The sequence below is a fragment of the Lepisma saccharinum genome, chromosome 6 (assembly GCF_977018435.1).
Source record: "Lepisma saccharinum chromosome 6, izLepSacc3.1, whole genome shotgun sequence".
Lineage (NCBI taxonomy): Eukaryota > Metazoa > Arthropoda > Insecta > Zygentoma > Lepismatidae > Lepisma > Lepisma saccharinum.
In genome coordinates, this window is record NC_139234.1 from 44,655,476 (window position 1) to 44,677,684 (window position 22,209).

The following is a 22,209-nucleotide window of genomic DNA, read 5'->3' on the forward strand; positions in this document are numbered from 1 at the left end:
GAAAAAAAGCACAAAACACATACCATTCTCTTCAGGAGATATTAAGGTTTAAACATGGAAAACAATATGAGGCATATGCCCCCCTACTAGCCCTACACGCTATCACTCGGTCCATGAAATTCACCATGAGCCGATCACACATTTCCCCATCAAGTGTGTTGAGGACACGTCGAATTTCTTGCTTAAGTTCCAACAAATTTCGGGGTTTGCTCTGGTAAACTTGTGACTTGGTGTACCCCCACAAGAAAAAGTCACAAGATCGAGGTGGGAAGGTTTGGTCTCCTCGCAACGAGATTATTCTGTCCGGGGACTTCTCACGCAGCAGATTGATTGTTTCTTCTGAAGTGTGGCAAGTTGCGCCGTCTTGTTGGAACCATACATTTTCGATGTTCCAAACGAGGCCAAAGAAAATCAGTTAGCATTGCACGGTAACGAATTACATTCACTGTCAGACCATTTCCTTCTTCGTCTTCAAAAAAGTAAGGACCGACCAAACCCCCACTCCAAATCCCACACCAAACCGTAACTCTCTGAGGATGCATTTCCTTTACCTGAATCACTCTTGGGTTCTCAGATCCCCATATTCGGCAATTCTGCTTGTTTACGAACACGTTTAAATGAAAATGAGCTTCATCGCTGAAAATGATGCGCTTTGCGAAACCCTCGTTCTCTCGTTTTCCATGATCCGCTGGTTTCAGTTCCTGCGTTAACTGCACTTTGTACGCGTGCAAGTGCAGATCTTTCGTCAAGATTCTTTGCATTGTTGTTGGCGCCATATGCAGTTCTTGAGCACGACGGCGATACGATTTTGCAGGACTCACAGCAACAGAATCACGAACAACAGCAACGTTTGCTTCACTCCGGCGACTTCGAGGGCGTCCAGGGCTTTTGATGTCTTCTGTTGATCCAGTTTCTTCAAATTTCTTGATCAACCTACGAACAGTTGATTCATTTGGTGCATGAAGATGACCTAGTATCGTACGGAGTTTCCAAACAGTCACCGCGAAACTTTCACCATTCTTGTAGTGCGTTTTGACAATCAAAACTCGCTGTTTCTTACTGTACCTTTCCATGACGTTAGCAACACACACAAACAGTAGAACAACTGAAACGCTTCTCAACACAAAACCTCAATGATAACTGATAACAACAATCGCACCAACAATGCTGCCAACCAAACAAAAAATATATGGCGTCCTTTTCAAATCCGGCGTTCTTTATCAGCCGATGTCTAGAGATGGAAACTTTTTACCTTAACTGGGGCCTTTGTTTCACACACACTCACTATGCTCGGCGATTTCTCGTTTTTGGGGGGGGGGGGAAACGTATTTTAACGGCACACAAACACACGTTTATGGACATTCTACAGCCTCTCCTGACTGTCGTGGGAGTTGTAAGTGTTGGATGTGTCATGTAAGCTTGGATTAATGTGGATTAGGGTGTATCGAAAAAACTTTTTTTCGAAATGTTAAGGTGGCTAGTGGCGAAAAGTGGCCATTTGTGACCAAAAACACGTCTGATTTTTTTCAGATTTTTTGGAGGTCGTTTAGGTGGCGCGCATCGACCTTGAAGTTTTGATAGTAATTTGGTTATGCAACACGCACAACAATTTCACAGAAATGTCATTATTTGGCTATTTCATGTGTTTTTTTCTGCATTATGGTCGTTTATTGTTTTGTTTATGGCAAATATGTTACATTCGTGCCTTAGGGGTGGTTTCCTATGCTGTTTACGTATGCTTTTGGTCAAAAATTGTCAATTTGAGGCTAAAAACTCCATTTTTTTCTATTGATGGTTTCCAATTGGTTTCGACTGTGTTTTATTCGAAGGTTTTCCGATATAAAAGACTAAATAAAATATTTTGGCTTTCTAATTGCTAACAGTTCCTCAATTACTGTCCAGCGCTTTTCTTATATTCATAGCTTATTATGCTTTGAAAATAACCCAGAGCTCACCACGAGGAGGTGGCTGGACTGCGAGCTCCACCCACCCAAATGATGTTGGCAAATAATTTTACTAAGGGGCAGGTCAAGATTTTCTTCTAGTTTTCTCCTTGAACTTTATAGTCACTTTTTGTTCGAAATGTCGGCATATGTTCTCTAGATTCGAATTTCGCTTTGATGTAGCCATCACGTGCGCTGGCGCCGGAAACGGAAGAAGCAGCCTCTGTGATAATTTTCACAAGTCGCTCCACTCCTTGTGTGTGGCAGGGGAAGTCTTGAATTTCCGTTATATTTTTGTTTTTATTGTAGTCATCTACTTCTTCATTTGTAATATTATTGGCCAACGTAGGCTCGTGGAGGGAGCATGAAGCCCAATCAACCATGTCATAGTATTGGTCTGCATTAAAATTGATGGTTGGTAAAACAAAAGTGCGAATTCTTTTGCCTTTTTTTCAATCCTCTTGCTTTCTTAATTCTTTGCCAACCAAAACTTCTTATTTCTGGGATTTTGTCGGTTATTAAAGCCAGCAGGAGATTTTCAGGATGGGCCAAGAATGCGTTTTGTTGAATGACCCTATTAATCAGATCTCTCAAGTGGTGTGGGAGAAATCGGGACAAGTGGATCAAATTCCAGAGGTGTCGGGCTCCGTCAGTTATCGATGGTTCTTTCTTGATCCCAAACCACACCGGTGCGTACACCTTCGTTCCAATCCAGATGCAGTCTTTTTTAAGCGAGTCACATATGCAAATGGTAACAAACGCCCAGGATGTGTTCTGTGTTTGTCCATGAATTGTCGCCTCCAAACAATAAACAAGGAAAACAAAATTGCGCGTTCACAACGTTGCACCCACATAACCAATGTACTTCGTGTACCAGTAATTTTTGAATGTTCTTTTAATAATGCGTTTGGGAGTACTTACCTCTTGAACAATGTAGAGGTCCGTCTGGTGGGGGCCCATCCTTTTTACTTGAATTCGTACTGTTTCGCTCAATCGCGACAATGACTTTTCTTTCAAACTCCTAACAGAATTCATAGTGTACAAAACACAACACTTTTTACACACACACACGGCACAACACAAACGCACGTCTGAAAGCCAGTGCACATAAGTTCACCCAACCGCTTGTCAATAGATATCTTGCTCTCGACATTAACCGCCTTTTACCCGTTGCCGCCAAAGAGCATAGGCTTTTTTGTTGCCCCGAAAAAACTAACTGTACTTGATCTTTCCAAAAAAAGTATCCCCTTGCAGTTCTTCCACAGGAGCAGTGTTGCCAACAATTGAAACGCAGAAGTTGCTAAATCTTCAACATGCGCTAAAAATTGCTGAACCAAATTTGCTGGTGAAAAATGCAAAATGTATGTTTAAAAAATGCTGTGGGGAACAACTTACACCAGGTTTATTCAATGTATGTGCGTTTATATGCACATTAAAAATGCATTTAATTTCAATTATGATAATTTAAATGCATATATTATTTCAACTTTCCAACTTCAAAAAAGAAAATATATGTGTAGCAAAAATACAGCTCTAGATTTCTGAAAGTTATATCATGGTTATATTTTGTTTTTTACAATAAGCATATTCTAATAACGTAGAGAATAGTAAAAATGATTTACTAATATCAATTGATAACTTTTTTCGGTAACAATTATTTAGGCCATACGACCCCATACTATTCTGAATATAGTTACCAGGAAAATGCGCGTTGAATTGATGCAATTGTAGTCGGCACTTTCTTTTGCAATTTAAGTTGGTGAGAGTCATTTCCTTGGCATGAAAAACGTCGATTACTAATAAAAGTTGCACAGTCTGAATTGCCCTTAGACGCACATGCGCAAATCATATAAACTTTGAAAGATATTATGTAACTCCTGCAGACTAGTTTCTAAAGAAAAGTCGCTCGTCACTATTCCGTGAATTTTAGCGCCCACTGGAATTTGAAATCCGCCTTCTCACTAAAGATTGCAACTATGTAGCGCCGATCTTTTCGAGTCCCCCTAGACATGCCTTGTATATGCTGCGCCCTGGTGCCGAATATAAGAAGTATTGCCACTTGGATCAGGGTTCGCACCACAATGTTCGCACAGCGCAGTGAACATTTTCGGGGTATAGTGGCCAACAGTCCCTTAGCTGCCAATTTGATGCAACACGCACAGCAATTGTGTTCATCGCAATCCGTGGAACACCGTGGGAGTCAGTGTTACCAACTATCTAAAAAAGTTATCAGACGGGAAAGAGTAAATTGTGTGTATATACTCGAACATCAAAAAAGTATTTTTTCGAAGAAATATATGTGTGGGCATTTAATATGTACGTAATTTAAAACACACATGGAGTGTTCACGTGCTCATGCGAACATTATCAGGCGACGAGCCTGGTGCGAGGGACAACCTCACACCATAATAATGTAATTTGCTACTTTCCTCATGACGTCATAGCTTGGGATGCCTCCTATTGGCTGGCTGAGGTCACATGTAGCTTGGATCAAGTAGTTACAAGTCTGGCCACCAGGAGACAGACTTGGACAGTGACTTTTTAAGTTCGCGATTGTTTTTATCAAAAAACATCGATTTTGGGGTCTTTTTTGTGTTAACTGAGTTAAATGGATGGTATTTTCACGATAAGGGGGCTATTCTGCTCCTACACAAATTTTATCTTGAAAATGCGTCAACAAATAAAAATTTCGTCTAATATGTAAGTTGTAGCACATGGTGCTCATGCATGAAAAATGGCTTTTGCATGGTGGTAATGACTTATTTTGCTGAAAATTGCAGCTTTTACTTGATTTTAAGCTAGTTCTCATGTTTTTTGGGTATTACCTTTGATTTCCGCTTCTTGCAATAATAAACACAATGGCTTCTCATGGCATTTTGACCATGATAGCAATGAGCCTTGTACTTGAGTGGAGTAGTGTGGTGTTTTGTTTGTATTTGGGGATGTATGCCCAATCCTTGATTGGTCATACTTGAAAATAGTTACATCGCTTTTTGGCTAAATTTTCAAATATCTTACTACAGTGATTAGCGGCTTGTTTGAAACTTGGTATCTTATTGCATGCGTTGCGAATTGTAGACCTAAATTTAATAGAAAACGCATGCTTGAAATGCATAGATATGAGATTGAACCTGCAGATTACTAGCTCGAAACAGACTAGTACCCATGTTGATTACACTGGTCAACACACATTTTCTGGCATAAGGTTTTCCAATGGTTTTAAGGTAACTTTGGGGTGCTGATTCCAAATCTGATCTCAGATTTGCTCTATCACATCTCATTTGTATGCTATTGGCAAATCCCATTTTCATTGATTTTACCCGGAATTGACCGGTGGGCACTATCACATCAGGTTTTTGAGATATCAAATATTGCATTTTCAATAAAAACAGCACATTTATGATCATTTACGAAGAGCTAAGCAGACATACAAATAAGAATAAGATAAAATACAATATACAATAATAAAGAAACAAACATTTAATAAGTCATAGCACAGTTGTGACTGCATATAAATGCTCTTTGCTCAAATGACCCAAGTTCTCTGGAAAGTCGGCCAAGTGACTATGTAAGTAGTGAACCTTGATGCTCATCCTACATCCAAGTGCTTGGAAACTCAAGAGCATCTCCTCCACAATCTCTTCATAGTTGTCGCTTTCCTGTTCCCAACGAAATTCCGCACCACATCAGAGAATGCATTCCAACCCCTAGCTTCTGCCGCAGTCATTGTTGTAACAAAGTGTGGATCCCTGATGAGTGTTCTTATCTGAGGGCCATCAAATATTCCTGCCTTTTTCTTCTCGGCACTAACACTTGAAAAGGTTGAACAAATATAGCTGAAGCAGTCTCCAGTGTGATCAAGATCTTTGAAAAATTGCTTCATTAATCCAAGTTTTATGTGCAGTGGGGGAAATATAATTTTATTCCTATCAACCAAAGGCTCATTCTTAAAGTTCTTGTCACCAGGCGTCAAACTGATTCTTGGTGGCCAGGTCCTTTTAACCCAGTGTTCTAATGTAGCCCTACTGTCCCAGTAGCAGAGGAAACAAGGGTATTTGGTGTGACCTCCTTGGTGCCCCAGCAGAAAATTAACCATTTTCAAATCAACACAAATTACCCATCCATGAACATGATATTCAAATCTATCCAGAATTGTTTTGATGTGTGCATACTCTTCTTTCTTTCGTACAGAGAGTCCTATTGGGATTGAACCATATATATTTATGTTGTGCAGTAAAACACATTTCAAACTCCTTTTTCTACTGTCAATAAAAGTCTCCATTCACTTGAATCATTGTAGGCAGTCCCATATTCTGAAGAAGCCCTTCAACATCATTACAATAAACAAGTTGACCATCTGAATGGAAGTACTTTCGCAGTGCTGCTTCAATGTTTCGATAAAAGGAGACACTAGTGCCAGGTCTGAGTAGTCCTTTCTCTTTCAGCCTGGAAGCCAACACTTCAGCAGACTGCTTTGGCAAAAACAAATCTCTTACCAGATCATTTAATTCAGGCTGACTAAACAGAGAAATTTTATGAGAAGCTGCAACAGATGGCGTATATTCGGTCAGAGCATCATCCTCGTCGTCTGTAGAAGCAGGTGAAGTGAGGGTTTCAACATCAATCTCTGGTACCTCAGTAAATACGGGCACAGGTATTTCCTCACAGTGTTCAACTGGTCGTCTGGCAGATGGTATATCTGGGTATTGTAAGTGGTGTTTGTTTGTCTTATTGAAACCTTTTACATTGACAAGGCAGAAGTAACAGTCATCCAAATGGTTTGTTGGTTCTCTCCAAACCATTGGCACACCAAACTTCATCTTAGCATTCTTTCCTTTAGACCATGATCGCAAAGTTTCAACACAGGTCTTGCACACTTTGTGGGGAGCCCAATATTTGTCTTGGTCTCCCAGTCGTACATAAATGTAGGCAAGATACACCTTCTTGACAAAGGTATTGATGTTGTGCCTTTGATCCCTCAAAGTGAAGCTGCCACAGATGTAGCAGAAGATATCTGCGTCATTACGGCAAGTCCTTCCGAATGTTGTAGCCATTGTTAGATCACGACATGCAGATGAAAAATATGACATAAATGTTGATGTCTACATAAAATCATATTATAAACACACTATCCTACAAATACAACGCCATCTTTTATCACTAAAGCACTCACTGACTCTCAACAACTTGTCACCCTAAGTGACCACCGGTCAATTCCGGGTAAAATCAATGAAAATGGGATTTGCCAATAGCATACAAATGAGATGTGAGAGAGCAAATCTGAGATCAGATTTAGAATCAGAACACTGACATTAGTCTAAAACAGTTGGAAAAGTCCATGCCAGAAAAAATATTTTTTTTTTTGTTGACCAGTGTTATATATGGGTGGCCCAACCTGAGAATTTTTAGGTTTTTCAAACTACGTATTAACCTTTCATCTTATGGTATCACGGTTATGAATTTGGATAATAAAGTTTACCACCTATCTTATCATACTTTAAAAAAAATCATATGTGAATACATAATCGTGGTGTGAAAAACTGTGCTGTCACACACTGTATGTTGTAAATAATAGTTATAGTAATCCTACTATTTGCTCATCCACTGAAGTAGTATGGCTTAAATTTCAATTTTTAACATTTATTACTACGGAAAAGTGTAATGCAGCTTAACTACAGACAAACATGGCCATATTGTTTCGACATTTTACGTTTGCCGAGATACTGAAAAAACGGGAACGAAGAGGTGAATCTTATTTTTGGACATCTTTCTCATCATCATCGAAGAATGTCACGTGCACAATGTTTTCTTCCTGCAAATCCTTGTCGTTTAATTTATGTTTGGGCCTTGGAGGACTCTTCACTTCATTTTCTTTGGTGCTTGGTCCTGGCTGAGTATTGCTGGCGTCTGCTTTAATGTACTTTGAGGGGCTGGAAGACTGCTGATTGGAGGAAGGTGGCCCGCTGCTCTGTTCGCCGTAGTTAGAAATCATATTCGCCAGCGACCTTATCTTCTGACTGAACCTCCGTCGTACCATATCGTCCTTCATTTTCCTCTCGTTGTCCTGGCGCCTGTCGTACTGGCTGTTGAAGTTGGAAGAGTTCTTCTTCTCAAAGTCCAAGACTTCCATCTCGACCCCCAGTATGGCCCTCTCTATGGAGAGAATGTCCCTTTCCAGGTTCTGGAGGATGTTGCTTTCGTACTTGAAGGCCTCCTCGGCCAATCCGAACACTTCCCGCTCTATGGACTCCGTTTCCAGACCGACCATTCTTTCGAAGTTCTGGATGTCCTCCTCGATGTCCCTGATGACCGCCAGTGCTCTGGAATTCTCCGAAGCGTCTGAGGCATCATTCCCCGATGTTCCTTCCGAGACGCCGTTGAGAGTGCTGGAAGACATCTGGCCGGCTTTCTGTGATCTGGATTCCTGGACCTGTGCGTTTATTTATTAGAAGTATTTTTCAGTAACATCTCTTTACCTGGATCTGTGACCAGGCACGTGGGCGCAACAGATGCAATCGCCATGTTGCTCCTAATTGTTGATCTACGATTGTTGACAAGCATACGATGACTTTACGCGGACTTCATTGGAAGCGTTCTGCTTTGATGTTTACAGCGCAGTTGAAAGTGATTACCAGAGAATGTTGTTTGGGTGTGTCTGATCTCTTCCTCATGTCCATGTATCACTATCTCACTTTATTCTCACTTTTTATCTTCCTTTATTTATTTCTTCCTTTCTCTGTTTCATTCCAGTCTTCCTTTTCTCTTTCTTTTTTCCTTGTTTCTCCATCATTTTCTTTTCATCTTTTATCTTTTTCTATCTCTGACCTTTCTTTGCTTCTTTATCTTTCTTCTTCTTTCTTCCTTCCTCTGTTTCTCTTTCTTTCCAAATTTCCTTTCCCCTGATGCTCTATCAATCTTCTTTAATTAATTTTTAACTGTCTTACTCTATTTTGTTTTTATTTACTTCCTTTTTTATTTCATCCTTCCTCTGTTCCTCTTTTTCTTTTCACTCTTTCTTGTTTCCAAGCTTATATATCTCTCTTTTCATATTTCTTAAATTCTTCCTTTCCATCTCTTGTCTTTGTTTATCCTTTTCTTTCTTCCTGGCTGATCTTCTTTTCAGCCTTTCTCTCTTTTATCTTTCACCTGATTCTCTTTTTTTATCATATTTTTACCTATTTCTAATTATGTCTTAGCTTTCCTGTGCTTTTATTTTTCTTCCTTCTTTCCTCTTGTTTCTTTCTTTCCACCCCTCCTCCCTTTTCTTTCCTCTGCTTCTCTTGTCTATTTTATTTCATTCTTTCTTTTCTTTTGTTCCCTATCTACTATAAATGTTGTCTCATCCTTCCTTTCTGATGATTTGTGTGTGTGATATCTGCCTCCTACGGTATAAACGATTCTGACAATTTGAGATGTAGGATATTTGGGTGTACTGAAGGATGGCTGAGGCAATAGTCAATAGAATAAAATTAAGAATTCTGAGAACGAAACTAACATATGATGTCAAAACTGATACAGTAATCTCATCTCATTGTAAAAAATGACTGGTTAAATACAAGTTTTCTCGCCCATCTCGGACATATCTTTCATTTATTTCGTATGGGCGTGCTGAGTCTAGTCGATTACTTTCGTCTTATAATCAAACGGTCCTGAATTCGATTCCCATTCAAATTTTAGATCCAAAACATGTACCCGGGCGTAGTTGGATCTATTACTAATATTCAAGATTTTTTAACGTATTCACAGTGTATATGTGGAGGATATATTTTCAAGACTGCTATTTAAATTTCTGATGTTCACTTAAAGTTACCGATTCGTCTTTCCAAGAGTTTTGTTTGGTTCATGAAAAATAATTAATAAGAAAATTATCGTCTTTCACGATATGTTTGCAAACATAAATTGATGCCAGTCTATCAAGGGAGTATGATGCATTAGCCGGTTGCAGTATAAACATTTCATGTGTACACAGATTACAAGGTATTATCCGAAGTTTTCAGCAGTGATGCTGCCATCTGCACAGCAGTTGTAGTAGCGCAATAAAACGTTAGATGGTAGCACTAGTATATCTTGAGAGTCAGTGTGCACTTCTTATTTACTCGCCATGAAAAAAATTCACAGGCCTGAATTTGGCACTTTACTAACATAGCACTTCAGAGGCAACAGATAATAGCCAATTTTACAAGAGGTCTTCCTACAAAATGAAAGAAAACTGTTGCGAGAATTTTTCATTCCATGAAGTTAGAGTCTATAAAGAACGTAATATAATACACGATCAAATTGAAAAGAGAGAAATTTATGTGCAGTTTGAAACACTGAACAGGTTTTATTTTACCTGAAGAGAATCGCCGTCACATTTGAGCCTAGAGAGGCAAATATCTCATGATTTTAGGCGTAATTTAAGTAACGATAACTTGCACGATACCGGATAATTGTACAAACTGCGTCTTTTACTTGATTTCTCGCGAGAAATGGTTCAGAACACCAACCGATGGTTGTTTCCACAAAGATCAACGTATTATAAACAGTTTCTCGTTAGTAAACTATAGAGCAGTTGGTAAGACAATAGCCCAATTATCCTTCTATTTCAAGAACGTAACATCGTAGGTTCAAATCCCGCCAGTTCCTTTTTTCTTTTTGTTAAGTGAACATGGAACTTTGATATATGTTCTTACTTTAATAAAGTCTTTATACTTCTGTCTGCCTCTTCTCTACTTTTCTTCTTTTTCGTTGAAGTAATTGCCACTATCGCCCTCTATTAAACTAAAAGAATTTGCTTTTGATAATTTTTCAATTTTAGCTAAATTTTCAATCATTAAATACAGTACAATTTGTTTCACAAGCAAAACAGATCCTCAATTGCAACGAAATCTTGTATGTTCACAGTTGACCCGAAAATTGTCCAGTTTAATGCAAATTTACTCATTAAAAAGCATAGTATCTTCAACCACAAAGCACAGAAAATTTGTCCCAGTAGTCTTCCGCCTCAATTTGAATCGTTCTTAAAACTAGATTTGGTGCCGGTCAACGGAAGGCTCAGGAAGAGGTTACTTAGCAGGTGCTGTGACGTTTGGGAGCCGGGTTTCTCCTGTGGCGTCCCAGTCAAAATGTTCTTCTTCCTGGTTGCTGTTGGTGGAATACTCAGAGACAGTGCAGACCGTCGCGTTGCTGGGAACTGAGTCCAAGTCCGAGTAGCAGCATGAGAGGAGGGACTCCTGAGAACTGGATGACCTGGTTGCTGGAGTTTCATGATTTTCTGGAGGCTCCATCTCATCCTGACTGAGACTCTCCAGCGGCGACCGCGAACGGAAATCGGAATCGGACGAACCGGAGTCCGAAGAGTCGTTCGCGAACTGGATGGGGTTCCAGTAGTAGTCCCTGTCTTCGGACAGCCACCGCACGATGTAGTTGGTGTTTGGGTCCTGGAAGGACCTGCTCTCCAATTCCGTCCACTTTATCCGGCCGCTTGCCATGATATCCTCTTTTTTGGGTGGATCCTTCGAGTACAGTTGCCGAATGAGCAGCAACGGATAGGCTCAACAATTGTTTTCCCACCCTTGTTGTGGCAGCTAGCAACACTGAGACAATTTTAATCGGGAGAAGGCTTTGGAATGGACGTTGCTCCAAGCAACGCTCGAAGGTAATACTTGAGCGCGGACTTCCTCGAAGACAATTTGCCAAGGGATCAAGAATATACGTTCAGCAGTCGTTGCTTTGGCAGGCGTGGTCCCACAGGGAGGGTGGCAATAGGCCCCTTCCAACTGACCCAACGCCATATTTGTACCTTGACCCGTGACGACAATATACACACTCGGTGACACGAAACTAGGCGGCTGTCTGAATTTGCGGTGTTGTCAAATTGCCGCTGTGCACCTGTTCACAGAACTATTGGCCGAAGGTTTACGACAATACATGTCCCTAGTGTCGAATGTTTAAATCACGGATTATATTGGAGCTACAATACTATGGTCATCTGTTTATAAACAAGGACAAAATATGATATTAAAGGATACATGCTAGGGCCCATGAGCACGAGTCGAACAATCGCTCGATAGAGATTAAGGACGAAACAAAACTGAAGCAACAACGTTTAAGTCAAATTCAGCCCAGCAATAACCATGAAAAAGGATTAGGCATAAGAATTACAATCTCGCAATTAATCTTTTTTGCAATTATTCCAGAGACCGCATGCAAGGTATTTGTTCATCCCAATTAGCTCATTGGGTTATTTGGCAGCATATTCCACCCAACAGGTTTTTCTTACAGTTAACTACAAAAATGTCCTCATGGTCAATATCCTAGTAATGGCAAACAGATCACAGCTAAATAGACAGAAAGACACATCAAGGTTGATTCAGGTTCCTTTATTCAACATAATTCTATAAAAGTATAAATTTGTTACAATGTTTGGTATTACAAAAATAATTTCTTTAATTGCATGGCATCGTCTAAATATACACTCTCACACAACGATATAACATTTATAGTAACACCAGAAAATGTAATACCTCATTGAACAAGGAAACATTTGTATGTTAAAATCTTCACATAAATTGTCCATTGCCAATGAATATGTAATGTTATGATTACTTTATACTGTTTGTTTCTATGGAATATGTACTGTGCTCGAAGTGGAAATTGTTAGGTAGGGTGGTGTTTGGATGAGCCTTGAAACTTACTGAGGATGCTCCTATGTTTTTACACGATGAATGATGAAAATGGGATAGTTGCGTATTTTTATTTAGCTGGGGGACACCATCCCCTTACACCCCCCCCCCACACACTTCGAGGGCTCAATACAAATTATTATATAGGGCCGTCATTTTCATTTGTAGTTGCGGCTTCATGAGCCTCCCTTTCGCTCAGGTCTTTTGATGTCGATGAATATGTTATATAAACCCAGCCCATGCTTAATGATCACGTGATATCCAGGTAGTTTTGATTGAAGTTGTGTTTGTACAGTCAAATTCAAATATCCGTGTACCCAAATTGCCTATCGACAGTTTGTTTTGTGCATTGCAAGATTCAAAAATCCATACCAAACCGTCAGAGTAGAGAATGCACTCTCTAACACCATCAGGATGATAAAGTGAATTAAAAGTAGACGATTATGTTTATTGAACTCGACTGTACTCGTAAATGCATTAGTCATTGTCAAAATTATAAAGCTGAATGGAAAAAGTATGATTTTTACTGAGACTCGTTTCTACAAATTGTTCATCATTTATATGAGTAGGTTGCTCTTATTTTTTTCGACTGTACATTTAAAGTAGTTACGTTCAAAATGGTAGATGCTGCTATTTCTATGAAACTACTTAAATCCCTATAATTCAGGGAAACGGTATTGTAATGTTCCTCTCATGGTTCTTAGAAATTATTCATTATTATTTTAATTTTTACTGTGTTGCTCTGGTTTTGAGTTCATGAGCAATGCAGTCATTTCATAGTTTTAAAATTCACGGTGCATAGAATGATTTTTCACACATTGTTATGGCATTTGTACTATTACAAGGGTCTCAAAAGTAAGTAATTATCATTAGTTAACGCATGAAATACCTGAATGAAACAATAAAAGTAGTAATAATATGTACACATATTTATATACAATTAGGAACTTTCAATATATTCTAGTATAATATTTTTACAACTGTTGGTATTTTTAAGGAATTGTTACAAATTATATAGTAGTGGAAATTGTAAGAAAATGTTCCATTTTAAAAATAAATTCAGTTGTTTTAAAATCATGCATACCGCAAAATGGATTGTATTTCAAATAGTTTGGTATAATACTTTGTCAAACAAGGACAATGTTTTTCATAAAACATTAAAATGTATAAAATTTGCACAATAAATCAGTAGTATACTTAGAGTAAAGAAAGTTAAATTATTTTGTTGTTAGGTGTCGCCCACTTTTCTTCATTTCAATTCAGTTTAGCACCGTATCTTTCATATTTAGCAGCTGGAAAAATATATTTTCTCCTATATTTGTCTGCTGCCTACCTGAAAGAAAGAAAGAAATTCCACCGATAATTCAGACAAAAACTACACTTAGTTGCTATTTGATTTTTTCAAAATTTGAAAGTGAGCAAATTTGCATTTTGAAACGAAGCAACAAACTAATTATGAAAGAGTACAGGATCCTATCAAGATGTAAAGATAAGATATAAAGATATTAAGATACCTTGGATGTAAACGTTGAATAAGTTCGATAGTAATTAATTCTGTACTTGAATTAAAGTCTTCATTGGTATGAGCACATTTCTTAATAGCGTACTAACATTGTTGCAGTCTTCGAGAAATTTATTAGTGTTATTTTAGGGCTCCAAAGATGATATAGCTACTTTTAAAAAAATGTACTTGATATATTTACTTACAGGACTTTTAGATCAGTTGCTGTTGAAAATATGGCTCTTGGTCTTGGCATCACCCCCTGAAACTCAAGGCCATTTCGGTCAACAACCTCCCCCTCGTGACGTAGGGACAGGCAGACCCTTGGGGGTCAAGGAAAGGAGGGTTAAAATTCTCCACACCCTGCAAAAATGCTACTTAGTTGAGCTTCTAGCTGTGTACTGTGAACGTGTGCTTTTACAGGTGGATGTGCTTTCGTTTTACATTTAGTGTTTTAGTGGGGGGGGGGTTCTTGTTTTTTGTACAAGAAGTAAACTTCTGATGGCATCATGCCATTTCGTAGTTGTGTGCCATATTGTAAAGGCAATTACGACAATGAGTCAACAGTGACAACTATTTTCGTTTCCAAACCATCCAGAAAGCCGAGAAAAATGGATTACAGCTATCCACAGAAAATATTTTTCACCAACAAAAGCTTCCAAGGTAATTTCAAGTAGCTAGTATAAGATGCATGTTTTGTTTGAAATGGCGTTCTCAAGTTGCCTTCGTATACTCCTAAACAGCTAGCAATTCCTCTCCTTCGTTTAAAATTATTACATGAGTAATTAACTAGACAAGAATCTATGTTCTATTCATTCTTATAGACAATACTACTGTTCTCTAGACGTAGTTCTCTTTATAATATTCCTCCACTTGCACATACTTTACACTACATTATGCTTAACTTCAATAAACGGAAACTCACCCTTGATATTTTATCTCTTCCCTCTAATATTTAGTTGGGTAATAAATAAAGACAATCTAGAATAATTTTGTACTTTATAAAAATGCTACGTTGCTTTTCAGACTCTCTAGGTTAATCACGATGATGAGTACAAAGAGTGAATTGATGAGATATATTTCATCTTCGCTTATGAAGACAAGGACAAGTCAAACTTTTCCGATTCGAAAAGAAACCGAGAACGAGACATTCATTTCAAACTCGAGGCGAAACCGAGAACGGCTCAACATTTTTGCAGTTCAATAAGAAACGGAGAACGAGACAAATAATTGCAACTCGAGACTAAACCGAGAGTGAAACATTCATTTCAAACTATCTCGATGCGAAACCGAGAAAGACATTCGAGAACGAGACAAACATTTTCACCTTCATACGAAACCGAGAAAGACATTCATTTCAAACTATGAAAAACCGAGAACGAGACAAACATTTTGAACTCGATACCAAACCGAGAAAGACGTTCCTTTCAAACTATGAAAAACCGAGAACGAGATAAACATTTTCAACTCGATACGAAACCGAGAAAGACATTAATTTCACACTATGAAAAACCGAGAACGAGACAAACATTTTCATGTCGATACGAAACCGAGAATGTCATTCATTTCAAACTATGAAAAACCGAGAACGAGACAAACATTTTCAACTCGATACGAAACCGAGAAAGACATTAATTTCACACTATGAAAAACCGAGAACGAGACAAACATTTTCATCTCGATACGAAACCGAGAATGGAATTCATTTCAAACTATGAAAAACCGAGAACGAGACAAACATTTTCAACTTCATATGAAACCGAGAAAGACATTAATTTCACACTATGAAAAACCGAGAACGAGACAAACATTTTCATTTCGATACGAAACCGAGAAAGACATTCGTTTCAAACTATGAAAAACCGAGAACGAGACAAACATTTTCATCTCGATACGAAACCGAGAAAAACATTCATTTCAAACTATGAAAAAACCGAGAACGAGACAAACATTTCCAACTCGATACGAAACCGAGAAAGACATTGATTTCAAACTAGTAAAAAACCGAGAACGAGACAAACATTTTCAACTTGATATGAAACTGAGAAAGACATTAATTTCACACTATGAAAAACCGAGAACGAGACAAACATTTTCATCTCGATACGAAACCGAGAAAGACATTGATTTCAAACTAGTAAAAAACCGAGAACGAGACAAACATTTTCAATTCGATACGAAACCGAGAAAGACATTCATTTCAAACTATGAGAAAACCGAGAACGAGACAAACATTTTCATCTCGATACGAAACCGAGAAAAACATTCATTTCACACTATGAAAAACCGAGAACGAGACAAACATTTTCATCTCGATACGAAACCGATTTAGTTTATTTTACTTCGCGTTTTGTGCCTCTTGGCTAATTTGCGAAGATGGGGATGAGTGATGAAATTATGAAATTGATGAATAGACATTCACAAACAACCAAACCCGACCGGGATTCGAACCTGGGACCCTTGGCGTCGCAGCGCGATGTGCTAACCACTTTTTTTTTTTTTTAATGAAATACCTCCTTCACGGAGGTATCCGCCACTTTTTCTCACTTTTACACTTTTCAATTTTTAGTTTATCATCATCTGGGCAAACACAAATACCCATGGCTTACCCGGGACTCGAACCCGGAACCCCTGGCGTTGTAGCGCGCTCTGCTAACCACTCGGCCACAGGGTCGGTCGATACGAAACCGAGAAAGGCATTCATTTCAAACTATGAAAAACCGAGAACGATACAAACATTTCCAGCTTGATACGATACCAAGAAAGACATTCCTATAAAAATATGAAAAAAAGAGATTTTAACACGCTTTTGATGTAATTGTGCTTGATTTTTGGTAGGGGGCTGTTTAATTTAGGAGGGAGGAATCTTTGCGTTTAATTGCGTGAGATTATTCTGAAATTCTAACATTTTGCTTAGAGGTGATTTATTTTTTATTTAATCTGTTTAGTTTTGATGTAATTGTAGCTTACTTACATTATCTGTTTTTGCCAGTAAATTTGAGAATGAGCTCATGAAACTTATGTTCTTGGTGTTTTAATTTCAATCAGACGTTTTGAGGTAATGACATTTCAGAATGATTTTATTTTTTTATTGTGATTTTAAAATTTTAAGTCGGTAGATGTAGATCTAAAATGACCTAATGGAATATAAAGTCAGCCAGGGCGGGTTAATCCATGTGACACATGAATGACTTGGTCAGTGAATAAGTTAGAGCCACGCATTGCAGCTAGGATAAGAGAAGCTAGTAATTACACTGTGCACAATTTTCTTGTCTTTAAAAACAAGATTTTTCTGCCTGTTTGCTGCCTTTCCAGGTTAAATGTGTCAACGACAATGAATGAATAAATGTACATGCCTTAACTTGTTTAAATTAATCGCTGACTGAAAATCTGTATATCCCCTTAAATTAATATTTTTCTTTCGAATGCGTTTCAATGCTAAGATCAAAATGCAAAAATTGTGCGTACATAAATGTAAATCACTGCATTTGGAAGATAAAATTAGATGTTCGAACTTATCTAGTACAATGTATATATTACTTTATATTTTGGTATATTAAAATAATTGGTACTCAGCAGATTTGTATATCCTTATTTACTATTCTTGTTTAACAACATTCTGCTGAACATTACGTAGTAATTCTTTCCCGCTGTAGAAGCAATATTCGGAAATGCTGAGAATCGAACAGCTCTGGCTACTGCTGGAAGGGTCGGATCGGCGTGACGTCACGCGGCAAGGGAGTGGCCTTCTAGCTCTAGGGGGTGATGGTCTTGGCCCCAAAATGGATTGAAGACATTTGAATGTGCGGAAGTTTGGGAGGGAGCAGCATGTCCTTGAGAAGTTGGTAAGTACCATGGATTATATTTCATTTGCTTTTAGTGGCATTTACTCTTTCTGGGTCGCAACACCCATTGCCATCAGGAGGAATTCTCTGATTTATTTTCCGATAACGGAAATATGTATTTCAAAATTTGGTTAAGTGTTTACAATAACACTACAACATGGCAACCATAAATCGTCTAAAATATTTTGATCTCCCATTTCTTACATTCTTATCGTTATATGAAAGTCTTCTAGTTATAATTAAATTACCATGCACTTCCAGTCACATGTACGATTTGAACTATGATATGAAATATTAAGAAATGTTACCCGTTGTTGCTCTGAATGTTGCATCCAGGTATAGAACTTATTCTTCTATGCTGGTAATCCATTAGGTTGATCGCTTCTGTTAGGTGGAATGTCTTTTAGTTCAGTCGATTGCTCCTTTGAAGGTTTTCTGAAACATAACGTGTAATATGAGTGTAACACATTACATTTAATTTTGCAAAGACTGAAATATATTTAATTACACTGGTATGTAACCATTTAACTTCAAGAAAAGTACTATGCATGCAGTTATTCTTATAACTTGCCTTGTCTTTTCTTAACATTTCCGGAAATTTTGGTTGACTTTTTTAGTTACTATATAGGACATGAAAACAATGGGAAACAAGATACTAAAGGTTGTGGAATGAGGCAAGGATGGCAGACTATTGCTGGAGTTATAGTGAGACGCATCACGTAGACACCGACAAAAAATAAAAACTCCTAAACTTTCTCAGTGTTTATGGTCACTTTTTTACTGTTTCTTTGGCAAAAGTGTAGTAAAGTTCTTTTCAATTCCACATAATGCTCAAATGTTCAAGTGGACTAGAACTACAGCTCACAGTGCGTTCCACACCCCTGTGTATCTGATTTCCGGAACCATTTGATTGCAAGGCAAACAGGGTTAGAAAAAATGCTACACTTACTGTGGTTCTTAATGCAACAATTGCATAAATATACTACTCATTACCACATATTGTTAATCTTTTTAATGTAGTTTCATATCTTTATGCTTGTACGATATGTTGAAATCACAATTGCGGCAACCTGATCCCTGACACGATATAGAAAACCTGACAGCAAAAACTGAATTTAGAACACTTTAGTTGACAATGATCAGATACTTGTTTTTCAAGAAGAACAAGAAATAGTTTCGAAATGCATTTCAGAGTTATTCAATTATATTTTGTTTCTTTTATGTTTATTGTCATGCTGCAAGTGTGTATCCACTTATATTGTGTGGGTTTTCGTCGTGGAAGAAACAATTCATGCAGGAAAATCCATCCCAGCATGAAACTTGACAGAATTTTGATTCATGAACAACAGCTATGTAAGTGTAGAGGGAATGGACCATAAAGAAACGGCAATGAAAAAAGCATTCGCCGTGCGTGCGTGTAAGTGGGTGTAAGTGTAGCATTCTTGTTCGAATATTTATGTGAATTCAGCCCTTCCCTCTTTAGAAATAGTTTGATGTACACACTTTTGTATGCCATCCTAATGTAATGGAGATCTCGTGTACCTACCTTCCAAAGTCTTCAGCCTCCTGTATGGAGTCTGGCAACTTCTTGCCCAGAGTTTCCGGTAGAAGAAGAGACAACGTTGCTGCCAATATTGAAGTCGCTGCGAAGATCAGCAACGGTAGAGATTTCATATACGTTGCCTAGAAAGAATTGCAAGATATACAACTTTTATATATCACACATGGAAATGAATTATTTGGCCAGAAGGACTAAAATTTTTGTCGATATCGAGAGCAAGACCTGTTAAGCAGTGTCCAAAATTTTAATTTTTAATATTTAAACAGCACCGAGTATTCATTCAGTATATTCGACCAGCCTATTATACTTAAGAGAATCACGAACCTCCACGTGACGTCATATAATTGTGCCCTTTGAATATACCGGACGAATTGTAGGAATCACATTTTTGGTCTACAACAATTCCATTTGCAAACATTGCTGGAATTTTATAATGATGTTATGTTTCTCTTTCTGTTATCTCTGAAGGCGCTCAAATGTCAAACTCTCTTACACCCAGTAGACTCTGGTCCGCGTTTTGCAGACTGCACGAGGCACGTATCTAGAAATATGTTTCCGGGGGGGGGGGGGGCGAGGTCCGAACCAACTGTCTCAAAATAATAATAATACTGATGATATTTAAACGAAAATAATTATTACATTAAATTAATTAAAATCGTAGAAACTCTCAATATTTGAAAGCAAAATCTTAAGAAGAATTTATGGACCTCTGAAAGAACCTGATGGAAATTGGAGAATTCAACCCAACGAAGAACTCAATAAGTTAATCGGGAATGAAAATATCATAAATTTCATAAAATCACAAAGACTAAGATGGTTTGGGCACGTAAATACAATGTCTCATGAAAGATTAGTAAGAAAATATATTAATGGAAACCACTTGGGACACGAGCCTTAGACAGGCCAAAGAAACGTTGGGAAGATGAAGTAATTCAAGATCTGAAAGACATGAAAGTAAAGAATTAAACGAAGAGCATCCAGGATAGGAAAAAGTGGAGAGATGTTGTTGAGAAGGCCAAAACTTTCAATACATGAAGTTGTAGCGCCTCAAGAAGAAGAATTAAAATCGTATTAATTAAAATATTCATATTAGTTAATATTATATTTTTATTGCATGAATAGGTAAAAGGACGTATATGGATAGTGATATAACAGCACGTACCGGTATTCATTATCTAGCTTAAGCGTAGTTAAGGTCGGGAAAATTTGTACAAAAAATCTGCCTGGCAAGGAAATTAATGCCAAATAGATAAAGAATTGATTATTTATTAAATATAAAAAAAGTTGACTAAAAGTAATGAATGTTAGGTTGTAAGTACAAGTAGTAATAAATCTTGCATAAATCTACTTTGCCACTGTCATTTAAAGTAGTATGATTGCAATATAATCCTTGCCTTCCAATTGTTTTGCGAAAATAAATAACCCTCGATTAATGAACAAGTATATTTTCATTATTTAATTTTAGTTATTTTATTATTTCATTATTTAATATATGTAATTAGTAAGTCTTTCGTGGGGTTCTGATCCCCTGGACCCCCCTAAATACGTCCTTTGAAGGCTCTGCAATGGGGGTGTGTTGTCCTCTTCATTCGTGTTTGTGATTATCCTTTCATCAATTTTATCCTATGACCTTTCATCCTCATCATCGTAATTAGCAAAAAAAGTGGCATAAAAGCGAAACAAAATTAAATAATCATTGTAGTCTGCATATTTGTGACAGTTTCGTGGCTCCGTTAATCTGTAGACATCTAGACAACAGCATCAAGCCACATGACAATCAGCTTGAATACTCTAGAATTGTTTGAATTGTTGTTTTTAAGTCCACGTTATGCACAGATAGGCTAATTGGAATTAGACCTACAGTTTAAAGTAGGATCCGAACCACTATGTGCCTCCACTGTGAATCGAGCCCGGAACCCCTTAATTACAAGGTGATGACGTTACCACTACGACATCTGGGAGGCCCTTGAATGCTCTAGAAGGAATTGTAATGTTAAGTAAATATTCACAATTTGAATATCAGAGGTTTTTTTTCGGAAACGTATAGGACCAAGGACTAGTTACTCTTATGATTGACGATTTATTGTTATATCGGCCACCCTTCCCCTAAAGCCATCCATGAGTCACGTGTCATAACATAGAAATCTTTCACCTTAATCCTTTAGCACAGAGGACTTGAAATCTCTGTGTCCTGTTTCTTTATAGTCTGATTCGAATGACACTTACTTGTCAACACGTGCACTGAAAAAAATATCGGTGTTAAAACGAAACAAACAGTGGTCCCAGGAAATCTACACCCCATTTTGGTCAACGTTTCACCTCAGTGGTGTTGAAATAACACAGATAAATGGTAACAAAGTTTCAAAAATGTTGATTGTTACCATTTATCTTTGTTATTTCAACACCACTGAGGTGAAACGTTGACCAAAATGGGGTGTAGACCTCCTGGGACCACTGTCTGTGTTATTTTAACACCGATATTTTTTACAGTGTGATATCAGATATAACTTACAAGAATGTTTAAGAACGGTGCCAGGATAGATCCAATCCTTGCAACCATGGAACTGGTCCCGACTCCTGAGTTCCTCATCTCTGTTGGGTACAGCTCGGTAGTGAATACGTAAATAATACTGAATGAAGATGTTATCCCAAATTTTCCTACCAGGAACAAGAGCACGGTGGCCCACGTTGTGCC

At 37.9% G+C, this 22,209-nt stretch overlaps 2 protein-coding genes across 5 annotated transcripts in view; one reads left to right on the plus strand and one right to left on the minus strand.

Moving 5' to 3' along the window:
• Su(var)3-3 (lysine-specific histone demethylase Su(var)3-3) overlaps window positions 1-22,209 on the plus strand; it is a 786,450-nt gene that overhangs the window by 44,220 nt on the left and 720,021 nt on the right. The gene's annotated exons all lie outside the window — the stretch shown is intronic.
• The window catches only part of LOC145988729 (organic cation transporter protein-like), a 65,971-nt gene continuing 56,059 nt past the window's right edge, over window positions 12,298-22,209 (minus strand). For all 4 annotated transcript variants that reach the window (XM_083123846.1, XM_083123849.1, XM_083123848.1 and 1 more), the window contains exons 10-13: window positions 22,027-22,208; window positions 19,500-19,636; window positions 18,262-18,388; window positions 12,298-13,940 (exon numbers count right to left, since the gene is read on the minus strand). In XM_083123846.1, coding sequence (XP_082979972.1) covers window positions 18,307-18,388; window positions 19,500-19,636; window positions 22,027-22,208 — 401 coding nt within the window. In that variant the 3' untranslated portion in view covers window positions 12,298-13,940; window positions 18,262-18,306. The remainder of the gene's footprint in view (window positions 13,941-18,261; window positions 18,389-19,499; window positions 19,637-22,026; window position 22,209) is intronic.